General features: G+C 40.9%; 1 protein-coding gene and 1 long non-coding RNA gene across 2 annotated transcripts in view; one reads left to right on the forward strand and one right to left on the reverse strand.

The window, feature by feature from the left end:
• Window positions 1–16,242, forward strand: part of LOC6052820 (SCY1-like protein 2) — a 186,691-nt gene that overhangs the window by 64,863 nt on the left and 105,586 nt on the right. The window contains exons 3-4 of the mRNA XM_038255603.1: window positions 11,317–11,925; window positions 11,988–12,196. Coding sequence (XP_038111531.1) covers window positions 11,317–11,925; window positions 11,988–12,196 — 818 coding nt within the window. The remainder of the gene's footprint in view (window positions 1–11,316; window positions 11,926–11,987; window positions 12,197–16,242) is intronic.
• LOC119767314 lies at window positions 14,073–14,448 on the reverse strand. Its single transcript, XR_005277450.1, has 2 exons — window positions 14,299–14,448; window positions 14,073–14,210 (listed from the first exon to the last, which is right to left on the reverse strand). It is a non-coding gene; the product is annotated as an uncharacterized LOC119767314 (long non-coding RNA).

The raw sequence follows: 16,242 nt of genomic DNA on the forward strand, positions 1-16,242 counted from the left end.
TGAAACCGGATAAAAATCCTGCTGAAGCCTCAAGCTATCGGCCCATTAGTTTGCTTTCATCTATTAGTAAATTATTCGAAAGAATAATTCTTAATAGAATGATGACGCACATTCATGAAAATTCAATTTTCGCTGATGAGCAGTTTGGATTTCGCCTTGGGCATTCAACTACTCATCAGTTGTTGAGAGTTTCAAATTTAATTCGAAGCAACAAATCTGAGGGCTATTCTACTGGCGCTGCTCTTCTAGACATAGAAAAAGCATTTGGCAGTGTTTGGCATAAAGGTTTGATTGCGATATTGAAAAGGTTTAATTTTCCGATTTATATCGTGAAAATTATTCAAAATTATTTGACGGATCGTATTCTGCAGGTATGTTATCAGAACAGCAAATCTGATCAACTACCTGTACGTGCTGGCGTCCCTCAAGGAGACATTTTGGGTCAAGTTTTATACAATATTTTTACTTCTGACTTGCCTGATTTGCCACCAGGATGTCAGAAATCACTTTTTGCTGATGATACAAGCATCTCCGCCAAATGTAGAAGCCTTCGTGTCATCACAAGAAGATTACAAAAAAAGCTTGGATATTTTCAATTCTTATTTGAAAGAATGGAAAATTAATCCAAATGCTGCAAAAACTCAACTTATTATTTTCCCTCACAAACCAAGGGCTGATTTTCTTAAACCAAAAAGTCATCACATTATAAAGATGAATGAGGTAAATTTAAAGTGGGAGGATCAAGTGAAATATCTTGGACTTGCTTTTGACAAAAACCTTACTTACAAGGATCACATTGAAAGTATCCAGGTTAAATGTAACAAATATATTAAATGTTTGTATCCACTTATAAACAGGAATTGAGCATGAGCATGAGCATGAGAGACCACCCATGGTTGTCCTTCTCCGTTGCTGAACAGGACCGTAATATCCCATCAGCACAACCGGTCACACGCTTCAACGATCAAATGATGTTTCAACAGCAACAGTTTATCAACAGCATGCATAAATGCGCTGAAAAGATAAAACATCACGATCATCAAAACTAGAGTCGGTGCGAACAGGAAACAGTCGTTGGCCACCAACGGCGCCCGCCATGTCAGTTTGTAGATCTCGAGGGGATGGGACTGGAATGTTAGTTAGCACAGGCTGCTACCAAGGGTGGGTTCTATACGATATCCACACCCCCGCGTGTGCCGGAAAACTACTTCTACTTGGGATTTTGTTAGTGGGAAAGGGTAATGGCCAGGATTCATCATAGAGGATGATGATGTGGCCCAATAATCAATGAATTTCGTTAAATAAGGTGATGTATTATGTATTCTCAAGGCAAACAATGCGGATGAGACCATTCCCGGTTATTTGGTGTTGAGTTTAGCATAAATGATTCAATCTTAGACAGCCGGCTGTGGAAAGATAGAATCAAAATTATGTGTGTTTAAAAGGTGAAATATTAAACGCAGCGTTACATATTTACGTAGAGTTGACCTGAGACTATTTATACTTCTAAATTATTATAATATGAGCGACCAATAAATGACTGATAAGTTATGATGTTATCTGAAGGACTTGAACAATCACGTTGAAACAAGATTTGTCGCCACGATTCGCGAAAAACGAATAGTCGAATTGAATGATAATTTATATTTGGCTAACGCAATTTAAAACGAATCTTCCCGTAAAACAATTACAAATCACAGAACAAAGAAACCCGGCTGTGATGTGTATCAAATACATCACTAACGAGAAAAACACACTGACGACGATCGACGAAACCGGAACTCGAAAAAAAAAATGCGTCCCGACGGACAGGCACCGCGAAACGGACTGGCTCAGCTCTGCTGTCATCGTGACAACCAGAGCTAGCCGCACCTTCACACACACACGCACGCACTCACCCGAAATACACACCGACGACGATCGACGAAACCGGAACGCGAAAAAAAAAAAATGCGTCCCGACGGACAGGCACCGCAAAACGGACTGGCTCAGCTCTGCTGTCATCGTGACAACCAGAGCTAGCCGCACCTTCACACTCACGCGCACGCACTCACCCGAAATACACACCGACGACGATCGACGAAACCGGAACGCGAAAAAAAAATGCGTCCCGACGGACAGGCACCGCGAAACGGACTGGCTCAGCTCTGCTGTCATCGTGACAACCAGAGCTAGCCGCACCTTCACACACACGCGCACGCACTCACCCGAAATACACACCGACGACGATCGACGAAACCGGAACGCGAAAAAAATGCGTCCCGACGGACAGGCACCGCGAAACGGACTGGCTCAGCTCTGCTGTCATCGTGACAACCAGAGCTAGCCGCACCTTCACACTCACGCGCACGCACTCACCCGAAATACACACCGACGACGATCGACGAAACCGGAACGCGAAAAAAAAATGCGTCCCGACGGACAGGCACCGCAAAACGGACTGGCTCAGCTCTGCTGTCATCGTGACAACCAGAGCTAGCCGCACCTTCACACACACGCGCACGCACTCACCCGAAATACACACCGACGACGATCGACGAAACCGGAACGCGAAAAAAAAATGCGTCCCGACGGACAGGCACCGCGAAACGGACTGGCTCAGCTCTGCTGTCATCGTGACAACCAGAGCTAGCCGCACCTTCACACACACACGCACGCACTCACCCGAAATCAGTGTTACCACATGCTCGTCTGTATCAGAGGGTCCAAAAATCTGTCTTATCTGCACCAAGCATGGCGATTATCTGTACCATTATCTGTACGGTATATTTTTTGTAAAAAACTTTTTTTTAACATGCATTTTGAACAATCTTATGACAACACTAAACGCTGATATGCAGCTCGGAAGGAACGCAAAACTCCATATAAAAAACACCCAAGAAACGGCCAAGGAAAGACGTTTCTTCGCGTGACGTTACTTCGCGCGATGTTTGTTTGCAAAAGTTCTAGTGAAAAATCTTAAATATTCAGAATTTGTTTATTTTATTGCAACTGAGAGTCATAAATGTATCAATAATTTTGTAATCGATATTATAATATTGAAAATTCCGAATTGCCTTTTGATGCCGAATCTCACAAAGCAGAATCTTGAAATTAAAAGGAAGGATTTTGTATTTTGCTTGAAAAGAAGTAAACCAAAGAGAAAATCCATAAACACACAGATTCAAAAATACAAATATTAAAACTTAAAAAAATCTAAGATTAAAAAAATAAAAAGAAATATATATACAAAACAAAATTTAAAATAACAAATTCAATGCTTTAAAATTCTAATAGTTAAAAATTAATAAAATTAAAATAATATAATTCAATAATTCATATATTCAAAATCCTTCAAATTCAAAATTATAATCCAAAAAATTTAAAATTCTAAATTAAAATCTAGAATTTCAAATCATACCCAGATTTAAAATTTAAAAAATATCAAAGAATTTAAGAATTCAAGAATTAAAGCATTTATGAATTTAAGAATTTAAGAGAATTTAAGACAATTTAAGAATTTAAGAATTTAAAAATTTAAGAATTCAAGAATTCAAGAATTCAAGAATTTAAGAATTTAAGAATTTAAGAATTTAAGAATTTAAGAATTTAAGAATTTAAGAATTTAAGAATTTAAGAATTTAAGAATTTAAGAATTTAAGAATTTAAGAATTTAAGAATTTAAGAATTTAAGAATTTAAGAATTTAAGAATTTAAGAATTTAAGAATTTAAGAATTTAAGAATTTAAGAATTTAAGAATTTAAGAATTTAAGAATTTAAGAATTTAAGAATTTAAGAATTATAGAATTTTAGAATTTTAGAATTTTAGAATTTTAGAATTTTAGAATTTTAGAATTTTAGAATTTTAGAATTTTAGAATTTTAGAATTTTAGAATTTTAGAATTTTAGAATTTCAGAATTTCAGAATTTCAGAATTTTAGAATTTCAGAATTTCAGAATTTCAGAATTTCAGAATTTCAGAATTTCAGAATTTCAGAATTTCAGAATTTAAGAATTCAGGAATTTAAGAATTCAGGAATTTAAGAATTAAATAATCTAAGTTAGACTGTAATCCATATTCATACAGACAGCAGTCCCGATTGACCCAGTTGATGGTGCAAAACATGATTTTTCGAAAACTTTCAATAAAATTTACTTTGACCAGATTCCATTTATTAAATAGTTTAATGTGACATAATGGCGTTACCTTTCAAGAAACAAATAATAATGTTTTGAAAAACGAGGATTAATTTTTTTAATATTCAGGCAAATACAAGGCGGTTGTAAATATGTTTTAAATTTAGTGCATGTAAAGTATGGCATGCTAAAAGATAATTTTATTATTAAACTTTTTTTGCAAAAATGCTTTAAATGCAATAGCAAGATTATGAATATAAAAAATCATGTTGTTTTCATGTAATTTAAAAATATACTCAAATTAATTTAAAAAAATACAATAAACTTTATGACTCATTATTTTCTGTATGATTCAGTTCAACTTTTATTAAATTTTTAAAGTATTTTAGATTTTATTTTACCTGTGTTCTCCTTCATTTTAAAATCATTTTTGAGAAGAATGGGAAATGCTGGAAATTATGTTATAACTTTATTAGAACGAAATGCTATACATTATTTTTGTTAGGTCCTTGTCGGTACTGAAACCTGGTTAGCAATGAGTCTGCTTTTGTAAATGCAGTTTTCTTAAACCTAAGAAAAACCTAAAACTACAGAGGATCTTGTGTGTAAATGTTAGTGGGAGGGAGCCAATTACCCGCGGCGTACTGGGGGTTAGTATTAAGAGAAAATATTCTAGCATAAATGGATCTAAGATCGTTAAAAAATATAAGCTTGATCCATTTCTAAATGTTTCAAAAGTTAAACTAGATTTAATCAATGAAAAGTTTTTAAATGTTGAGATAATTGCAATAACTTAACTATTCAATAATATCATTTTGAGAAAGAATCTGTTTTATCTGAAAATCTGTACAAATCAGTACGGTGACCCAAATATCTGTCATCTGTACGTACAGATTCTGTACTCAAATCTTTGCTGAAAATCTGTACCATGACAGATAAATCTGTACATGTGGCAACGCTGCCCGAAATACACACCGACGACGATCGACGAAACCGGAACGCAAAAAAAAAATGCGTCCCGAGGGACAGGCACCGCGAAACGGACTGGCTCAGCTCTGCTGTCATCGTGACAACCAGAGCTAGCCGCACCTTCACACTCACGCGCACGCACTCACCCGAAATACACACCGACGACGATCGACGAAACCGGAACGCGAAAAAAAATGCGTCCCGAGGGACAGGCACCGCGAAACGGACTGGCTCAGCTCTGCTGTCATCGTGACAACCAGAGCTAGCCGCACCTTCACACACACGCGCACGCACTCACCCGAAATACACACCGACGACGATCGACGAAACCGGATCGCGAAAAAAAAAAAAATGCGTCCCGACGGACAGGCACCGCGAAACGGACTCTGTATCCACTTATAAACAGGAATTGTAGACTTTGTCTCAAGAATAAACTGTTAATTTATAAACAAATTTTCAGACCTGCCATGCTTTATGCTGTGCCGATCTGGACAAGCTGTTGCTTAACCAGGAAGAAAAAACTTCAGAGGATTCAGAACAAAATTCTGAAAATGATTCTGAAACTTCCTCCCTGGTTCAGCACCAGTGAACTTCATCAATTAGCCGAAGTTGACACTTTGGATGTTATGTCCAATAAGATAATTGATGCATTTCGACAAAAATCATTGCAGTCTTCAGCTGCATTGATCCGCTCTTTATATAGTTTATAAGTTAGTTTTAAGGTATCCCTTTTCCCTTTTGTACATGTAGGACCTCCTACATTTGAAATCACTGAATAGCGAAAGCTACAATATTTCATGAATAAATGAAAGTTGCTAGTATTTAAAATTGAGGTGAAAAGTCATCAATTATGATTGGACACTCAATAATATTTTAACTGAATGAATGTACATGGAAGAAAAAAGTCTAAATAAATATAAATTAAAAAAAACTATCCAAGATGGCAACTACGACTACGCTTTGCAGCTGCTGGAAGAGCGCACGAAGACAAACGCCGGATGATCGATCTGCACATCGGTGGCCTGCTGCGAGTCGAGAAGCTGACCACGGAAAGCCACACTGAATTGAGATCCCTCCTGGAGGACTTCATCAGCCACGTCGAGAACCTCAAGTTTCTAGGACAAGAGTTCTCCGGGTTGTCGGAGCAGATCGCAGTCTACCTTCTGGCGCACGCTCTGGACGATGACACTTACAAGCTCTGGGAGGGAACGGAGAGCTTCCCAAGTACGACGAGGCCGTCAAGTTCCTGAAATACCGTGTCTTCGTCCTGGAGCGTTGGGAAGCTGCTAAGGAGGCTGCACCGAAACATGCAAGTACAAGTCTTCCACTGACTGTCCCCGAGCAGCCCTACTACATCGCTAATACAGCCGTCACGTCGCAGCCGGGGATCCTGTGCGATTTCTGCAACGGACGTCTCCTGACCTTCAAGTGCGCTGTCTTCAACGGGCTTAAGGTGCAACAGCGCGTGACTGCGGTCAGAGAGAAAAACCTGTGCAATAACTGCTTGCGGAGTGGGCATCACTGGGAGGAATGTGGATCCCAGCACTCGTGCCGGAAGTGCCAACGAAGACAAAGCACGCTGCTACATCGGCATTCACCTGTGCCCGGAATCTCAGGCCAAACGAAGACACAACCAACACTTTCACAAATCCCCGGCAGGCAACTCCATGCTTCCCACAGCGCTGGTCACTTTGCGTGACAGCGAGAACCAACCTGTGCCGTGTAGCATCCTCATGGACAGCGGATCACAGGTAAACTTTGTTTCGGAATCCATGGCAGTTCGTCTGAATTTACAAAAAGCAGCCGCAAACGTTCCTATTTGCGGCATCGAGGCAGTCAAGACCTACGCCAAGGAGTCCGTAACGGTTGAGCTACAGTCACGGATCAGCAACTATTCCGCCAACGTACATTGTCTTGTCGTTCCAAAAGTGATCGGAATGGTGCCGTCTTCGCCGGTTGACATCACAGAGTGGCCAATACCCGTTGGTACCCAATACCCCCCAAAATTCCACACGCCGGACAGCATTGATATGCTACTTGGAGTTTCGATGTTCTTCCGGCTGCTGAAAACGGGCCAGATACAGTTGGATTCCAATCAACCGGATCTGCGCGAAACTCACCTTGGTTGGGTCATTGCTGGACAAGGTTCCGTCCATGATGAACTGCAGCCCTTATATCCGGCCAGCGTAGGTATGGCGCTTTGTGGTCCGTTCCTGCGCGATTAAACGAGTTTGGCTGGAACTTCTTCCCATCCCGGGGGAGTATGTTGGTTACTGGATGTGTCAGTTCAACTAGCAACACTTTGCAACCAAATTGCTTCGATTTCAAACTGTAGCACTTGCAACCTTGCACGAACTTTCGGGCGCGCAACGGCGCCACGTTGCCGCATCGACGATCGGCGAGACGACGACAAAGAACGAGCAAAGACGAGGAGAGAAAAATCCGCCATTTTGTGGCAGCAGTCACTTTTCACCCGTGCGCGAGTTCGCATCGCTTAGCATTAATCTAGAAATAAATAGTTTTAGTGTTTAAAAACCTAGTGCGTCCTTCTTCACCACAGCTACGGCCATTCGCATCATACAGTCCACTTGGAAGTGTCCACCGGCACTTCAGATCCGCCATTTTTGTGGGGCCAAGAAGTCGGCCCGAACAGAAGGCAAAATCTTTAAAAAGTTGTAATGCAGATTGCAGCAATTTTTAGACAATCGTGCAAGTTGTGGAAAGCTCTATACAAAAGTGCACACCTCAAACTACAGCAGAAAAAAAACTATCTAAGACACACACCCTAGTTTGGAACTGTTCTAAAGTGGTCGAAACAGCCCTCTGTCACGACGGCCATGTTTATGAAACCTAAATGTTCGACGCGAACATGAAGACTGGATTCTACACAAGCACGCGATTCCGTCGATTCCCTGTGCGAGTCGACAGCGGGAGTGGGCCAGCCCTCGGAGAAGGTTATTGAAGGATGCTCGGAAAGACCAGCTCCGCCACAATCACCGGAATCACGGATGTTTCTGCACTTGGTCGGTAACTCCCTGCCGGAGATTGCAGCGAGTTGTTCGGAAGGATCAACAGCGGGACTTGGCCAGTCTCCAGTCCAGTACTACTCAGCAAATCTTACCGGACATTCGGAAGCAACAGTTTTCATCTTTTTTCGTAACAGATTTGCACACACAAAAAGTGATGTTTCTTGAAGATTTGGTGTAAACAAACAGACAACACCAATACTTCTACACTCACAGAGCCCACGCAGTAGTATTAGTGAAGAGCCCACGATAAACAACGTGGGCTCTTCACTAATATTACTACGTGGGCTCTTCGAGGTTTTGGTGACTGTCAAACGTTCTAGCCATTTACAGTGGTGCCAGAGGGTTGGTGCAAATATTTGGTGTGCAGATATTACTTGCAAGGGTGGAGAATTTGGTGCAAAGTGTGCAATACATTTTCCCCTTCTTTCAATATCATTGAATCATTGAATAGTTGACAATTGAGTTTGTTTATGGAATTGAAAACAAAAAAAGAGAAATTGCATTAAAAATTAAATTGCAAAATATTTAAATAAGAGAAAAATGTACATCCCTTCTAAAGATTCAATTTAGGAAAAGAAGGGAAAAATGTGAATCTTTTGAGAGATTTGCCATTCTTCAATTAGATTTTATATAAGAAATTGGAAAAAAGGCTTTCGAGAAGCTCAATTATCGAAAATTAAAAGATAACATCTTTTAGAGGTTTTTAGAGGTTTTGAATAAAAGAAGGGAAAATTTCAATAAAAATTAAACATTATTGCTAAATATTTTGGAAGGGGGTAGAATGTAAAGCCATTAAGAGATTTTACCTTCTTTAAAAAAATATTTTATTTCACTCAAGATTTCACTAAAAAGTTTTATTGTGAAATCAGGAAAAATAATGAAAGTGGGTCATAGGCAAAGTGTAAACAAACAGTCTGCCCTGCTTACGTCAATGGATGTTTACGTTACACACAAAAAAATATTATGGTAATGACAAAAGTAACTTACTTTTAAATTAATAAGTGGTTAAAATTTGCTACATTAAAAGTTTTTTTCTTGTTTTGAAAATGAAAACTTTTACTGCTACAGTTTTTGAAAATCTCATTGCTAACTTATTTAAAAGTTTTAACTTTTAATTCGACTGTATAATTTCTTTCATTTTGGCGTTCTCGTGAAACAGTGTAATACGTCTAAGTCCAAAATGTAAACAAACGTTTAGGTAATTCCGGTGGTTAGTGAGTGATGGTCCACGACGTCAATCAAAACAGAACGCGTCCGCAGCCAGGACTTGGACGCGGATACCTTCGAAGTAGGATGGTGCGGAACAAGGTTAGGGGATTAGGGGAAAGTTGGTTTTCAAAAGGATGAGGCCAGCTTCCTGCCGGATCTGCAGCGAAGGATGTGTACCCATCACGACCGAAATGGGTAAGAAGGAAGCTTGGGTGTTTGGTGGCGTTTGTGTTTGATTTTGTTTGTTTTTGTAGGACGCCGTTTATGCGGATGTGAATTTGCACCGGTTGTATTCGATAAAGTTAATTTTAACGGTGAGGAGAAGGATTCGACGGAAGAGGGAAACCACGAGAAGCGATTGTTGGTGGTCAGCGCGGATGTTGCACTCGGTGCCGGCGATTTACGACCATCAGCAGCATTATGTGCCGGAAGTGATGACGGAACAGTGTGGGATGTCCTGAGGGTCCGCAGTCCATTTCTCGGTGCGGGACATGTTTGACGAGTATTACATGAACATCCGAAAGAACAGTTTGCACCAGTTCTGGAAGAACCGTCTGTACGAAAGCCGCAGGTCCTGAAGCTGTCGTACTCGGATTACTTCCAGAGGTTGGAGTGAGATCCGACGAACCTGATCAAGAACATCTACCTGGAATACCGAAGAAGTCACCGGTGAGTATTGAGAATGTGTTTAGTGTCTAGCCAATTTAATTTACTTTCAAACTCTTTCAGCAACTCCCGCCCGCAAACTCGCGACGGAGCAGCTTCGGCCGGATGAACTGGCAACATCTGTGCCATTCTCGAAGGAAGACGATGCGATCGGGAACTATCGGTTCAGGCGCTTCAATGCCCTACTCCTCCAAGCCTGTCCTGATGATGGCCGGCAACGAGACTACCCTGTTCTTTACATCGCTGTCGCGCTCCAAAATGTAGGCCGCGATGTTAAGCAGCATAAGCAGCAGTTTTAATATTAAAATAAAAATAAAAATAGAAATAAAATCATACCATCACATTTTTCGAAAATAATCACTGTAATGTTAAATGTTATTTATTGTTGCCATAAAAATTTATTTCTTATAATAAAAGTAAAACACTTTTACCGATACAACGATTTTGTTCCAGAAGTGCATGGTAGTATCAAAAATTTTCCAACTTTTAAATTAAAAAGTTTGAACTTTTTAAGAATATTCACCAACGCGAACTTTTAATCCAACGAACGATCTTTTTAAATTTAGAGTATTTTTTCTTTGTGTGTAGGAACGAGCAGGACAGACTCTTTGTTTACACTTTGGCTTAGGCCCATTTACATTGTTTTGCTTGAAATGTTCAAAAACAGGTAACAATTTACAGCGATTAAGGTAAAAATAACAGATTTTTCGAAAAAAAACATAATCTTTAAAAGTAATATAAAAAAGGAAAAAACATAATTTTTATTCTTAAAACTAAGAAATACTAATTCAACAAATAAAAAAAAGATGCAAGTAGTAATTATTCCGTTAACGTCCCTGATGGTTTTTGAACGAGTTATGCCAAACGTCCATTATGCCAAATGTTCATTATGCCAATCGTCCCTGATGTAGGGTTTTTAAGCGAAGATGGCGTTCGAATGTTGAACGTCCGAAATGTCAAAATCGCGCAAGAGCACCAACATTAGAAAAAAAATGCGGCTGTCATGCCATGGCACACTTTTTTCGTAATGTTGGTACCACTGCGTGATTTTGACATTTCGGGCGTTCACCATTCGAACGCCATTTTCGCTTAAAAAGCTGGATAGAGTTATCTAAGCCCGATATCACACACACTAGCTTACCATTTGTTTTTGCCGTGCGGGTACAAATTTTAACCTAAAAATCCTTCGTGTACGTACACGCAATACATGCGCACGTAGATAGCTCTATAGGACCAATTGTCCTTTTGGAAAAACCCATTATGCCAAATGGGGTACACCCCAGCTAAATAGAGAAAAAAATAATCAAATTTTCACTTTACTTTTAGGGTGCGTTTGGAAGATTTACAATGGAGTCAAAAAGTCCACCAGGGAGGAAGCGTCGATTTTTTTGCTGGAAAAGAAACAATTCGAACTATACGCAAAAGATGAAAAGGAAGTAATTTTCAACATAATTAGAAAAGGGATTTTCCAGATCACTAAGTTGCGGCACCCACTTGTGCTGACGGTGCAAACTCCGTTGGAAGAGAGTCGCGAAAGTTTTGCGTTTGCTACTGAACCCATTTTCGCTAGCATGGCTAACATAATCGGAGAATCCATTCCAAATTCTGTCGTGTCGGAATTGATGAATTATAAGCTCCACGATGCTGAATTAAAATTTGGCATTTTGCAACTGTTTGAAGGTCTCAATTTTATTCATAACGAGGCCAAGTTGATTCACAGGAATATTTCCCCGCATAGCATTTTACTGAATACCAACGGAGCTTGGAAACTGTTTGGCTTTGACTACAGCGTCAGCAGTAGCGAAAATGAATTTGAATGCGATTTCTACGAGAACAGGAATACAAATATTCTAAGTTTCCCAGATTTAAACTTTGTTGCACCAGAGTGCATACTCAACAACAAGTGTACTAGTCGCTCTGATTATTATTCAATAGGTAAATTCTACATTATTATGTTTCTGATTACCCTGAATAAGAACGATTGCTTTTTGTTTAAGGAATGTTAATTTGCGTAATTTATTTAAAAACCTGCAACCCTTACAAGTCCCGAAATAACGACATCAGCGATTTTAAAATTCGAGCTGCAAATTTAAGCACATCCAAACACCCCATACTTGAAAAAGTTCCACCTATCGTTCAAGGAGTGGTGGAACCATTGCTATCCTTCAACCCTGAACAACGACCTGATCTTCGGCAAGTGGCGAAGGCAAGTATTACTAATTAGGTCCTAAAATTAAGCTTAAATTTGTGATATTATTGGTTACACAGATAAAGCTTATTTTCTGAGTACAATGACCCTTTGTACGACCGCAAAGGATTTAAAAAGAATTTTTAAATCAATTCAAAATTATACTTCGTGGCGCTTGATTGATTGATTGATTTTTTATTCGGTAAGAAAAGCCACCAAAGCAGTAGTACCAAAAACCTACATCATTTTAATACAATATACCAGGGGTGACCAAAGCATGGCCCGCGGTCCAAACGTGGCCCGCGAGATGATTTTTTGTGGCCCGCGGGCCCATTTTGAATAATCATGTAAAATAGCCCGTTGATCACTTGTCAAGTGATTTTATACTGTTTCAAAATTATGGTTTATTTTGCAGACCAAGGATTGATACCTAAGAGCATGCAATGGTACTGACCTTGTTGCGTTGCTCTTCGGTTGACGTCCAGGTAAGGAACATCCTGGAAGGAGCGCAACTAACTACATCCGTAGTTTTGTTAGATCATTCGAATTATCTTGATCAGAACAGTACAGCTCTGGTTCCTTGCAAGTGTCCTATTTTCTTACCTCCACGTTGGCTTGGTTTAGTCATCATGATGACATGGTGTAACCTAGCTGGTGGCCTGTGGAAACGGCTCGTAAACCTTTGACCACCGCGAGTCAGAGTCGAGATGGCTGTAAGAAAGGGACGCGAAATTGTGGGAAAGGAAAGCAATTTCTGATTGTAGACGGTATTGTTTGGATTCACAGTATGTTGAGTCAACTGCTGTGGATGTACCTGCACATCGCAGAATGGGGTTTCTCTTCTTTCCATTTCAGCTACCACCTATCCTCTGTTTATTTTGTTTCATTGATTTTCTAACACGGCTTCTGTTTATTATCCTCCATTTGATTTCGATTTTACTTTTTTGATTCTCTTATCTCTCAACGCTTTTCCACTCTATTTTACCAATTGATGTGCTGTAACAAACTGTCTGTTTTCCCTTAATTTGGCAGCGATGTCAATTTTGTTTATCATGTGCCTTTTCTTTATTTATATATTTGAATAATTTTCCATCTGCCCTATAAATTGCCCTTAATACAATCTTCCCATATTTATTAACTATTGTTTATTTCTTTATCTACTTAATAAATTACTATCTTTCTTTTAATATTGATACTATATAAATAACAAGCCTTACCCGACAAACTTCGTTCTGTCTTTTTTCCGTTTGTTGACGTTTTAAGCTTTTGGCTTATTTAGCCTCCTGTGATCAAAAAATGATTTTACGTAACTTTCTCCATACAATTTGCCGATGCTCCGGAATCGGTTCCAGAGTGGCCAAAGTGTCATTTAGTTAGCGTAAGAACCTTCCTTGGACTTTTACGAACCCAACGCAACAAAAAGCACCTCGATACGATGCTCCGTATTGAACTGATTCGCGTTCGAACAAAACCGTCGAAATTTTTTTTATATATAGATATATTTCTTTAACTATCTTTTCGGGCTGAAACCTGCCAGTCCGAAGAAGATTTTTTGTTTGAGCTGTGTCGCACCCCCGGACTACTGCGATCGACAACGACGAAGGTGGCAACTGCGCGTCCCCTGACTGAAAAATCCGTCCGACATCCGTCGTTTGTCGTACGTGCAATCGTACGACGTCGCACGACAATGTCGTTCAACTTTCGTGCGAATGTCATACCTACGTTTTTGCACCAGAATGTCGTGGGTGTCGTGCGATCGATAATCGAAATTGTACGACATTGTCGTACGCCATTCGACCGATGTCGCACGGTTTTGTTATTTAGGATGTCGTGCTATTGTCGTGTGCTGTCATTTTGGATTTTTTAGGTTATTTTCGAAATAAAATTCATTTTATTTGTTGTTTTGCTGATTTTTATTGATATCTATTAGTTTTCACTGGCCTGGCACTTTGTTTTCAAAATATTCACTGTCACTGCAGTCACAATTTTCCAAATTTCGCTTGATGATGGCCAATCCGGTAGAATTCATGTGCTGCCCCGTATCCAGTAGAAGAAAAGTTTGTTTACATAGTTGTCAACCGTGCTTAGTGTTTTTCAACTATTTTCTGTGATTTACTCACCAGATTTCTCTAAAACTACTTCGCACCGTTTCTCAAGTGCTCACTAAACCCCTGTATGGTGTTAGTCGGATAAAATACCGGTTAAATTGTGTTTCTCGCGTTACAAACAAAGTGCGATTTCACCCAGAACTGGTGTTGCATTGTTCGACTTTTTGGGCCACCCAGGGATGCCAGATGATTTTTTAAAATGTCTGTGAAAAAGTCTGTGTATGTCTGTGTCTTTGTCTAAAATTCAAATAAATCAATTTACAGTCATAGAAATCTATCAAAAATTGTGTTTTTAAGCATTTGAAGACTAACGAAATAAGTTTCGATTGATATTTTAACAAAATAACAATTTAATGAAGTTTTTAAAAAGTCTGTGTACCTCAAAAAATGTCTGACACGAGCTCAAATGTCTGTGAAACACAGACAAATCTGTGTATCTGGCATCCCTGGGGCCACCGTAGACGCTGTCGGTTGTAACAACAATATCTACACTCTACGAGAGAACAACCCAATTAAATTGCACGGACGGTGTACTCATCGCTGATTACTCTTTTTACCCAAATTGAGGAGCCCTCCGAGGGGGACGACACTCACGCAAAATGGGCTGCAAGCAGTGTTTGAAAAAAGTTTCTGACCAGGACCGCATAGCATGCCGCGGGTATTGCGGAGCAATTTTCCACATGATTTGCGCCAAGGTGGACGTCCCGCTGCGGGAACAGCTGGATTTGAACCAGACGCAAGTATTCTGGATGTGTGGGGAATGTGCCAAATTGTTCTCCAACAGTCACTTCCGCCGCGTCGTTAAGGACCACGATGGGGGCAACTCGGAGATTGCCGAGTCGATGAAAACAATGCAGAACGACATCGCGAATCTTACGTCGACGATTACCGACCTGAAGGAGATAGTCCAGACCCAATCGACATCATTGTCCACACCCACGTGGCCAAACAAACGACAGCGCGGCTCCAGCACAGATACTCCCGTGAAGGTCGCTATTCCAACCGCCTCGCGGAACGAAGGCTATGAATTCAGTTCCAGTAATCGCAGCTGAGCCGAACGACCTGTGGTACCTGTGGCTCTCCAGTTTCCCCCCGAGTGTCACGGATGAGGACATACACTCGATGGTGAAAGAGTGTCTCTCCGTCGAAGACGACGATCCCATCGTCGTAAAGATGCTCGTGAAGAAGGGTGTCGACGTTTCCACACTCTCGTCGGTGACGTTCAAAGTCGGAATCGGCCGGGACTACCGTGAATCGTCCATGGATGCAGCCAACTGGCCGGAAGGACTGTCTTTCCGCGAGTTCGTGGACATCGACCGTAGACCAGCGCCCACCGTATTGCCATCGGGGTTTTCGAGGCGCCGCCTGGAATAATCTCGCAACGTCGTAGTCAGCCATCATTTGCCGCTCTGCCATCACCGGGACGCCTGTTAGAAAGACCTATGGAAGCCCCCAATCACCCCGTCACAGTCGAGTTCCCAGCCAGCGACCAGCACAGCCGTCCCGGGCCTGTGTTCGGGTGTCGGGAGGGTCTTCCAGGCCACATTCACAGGCGAGTACCATCCGTTATCAGATTTATCGTGCCCTTACAGTCCTTCGACTTCCAGCGTGCAGCCATGCCACTGGTTTGCCTTACACGGAACGACTTCTCATATTGCTGCCTTGTCATCACCGGGACGCATGTTATATGGTCGTAAGGAAGCCCCCAAACGCTCTGACGCAGTCGCGTTCCCAGCCAGCGACCAGCACAGCCGTCCCGGACCTGCGTTCAGATGTCGTGAGGGGGTCTTCCAACCTACTTTCAGAGGCCAGTATCCAATCACCAGCTCGAATGACTGTTTCGACCTTGACATTTTCTCGGATTCCAGCCAAAGTCCTGAACCAGGTCGTGACCCAAACCAAGACAGCCACCTGACGATACGACCATCACCGGGACGCACGGTATACGGCACTATG

The sequence above is a fragment of the Culex quinquefasciatus genome, chromosome 1, assembly GCF_015732765.1.
Source record: "Culex quinquefasciatus strain JHB chromosome 1, VPISU_Cqui_1.0_pri_paternal, whole genome shotgun sequence".
In the NCBI taxonomy this organism is placed as follows: Eukaryota; Metazoa; Arthropoda; class Insecta; order Diptera; family Culicidae; genus Culex; species Culex quinquefasciatus.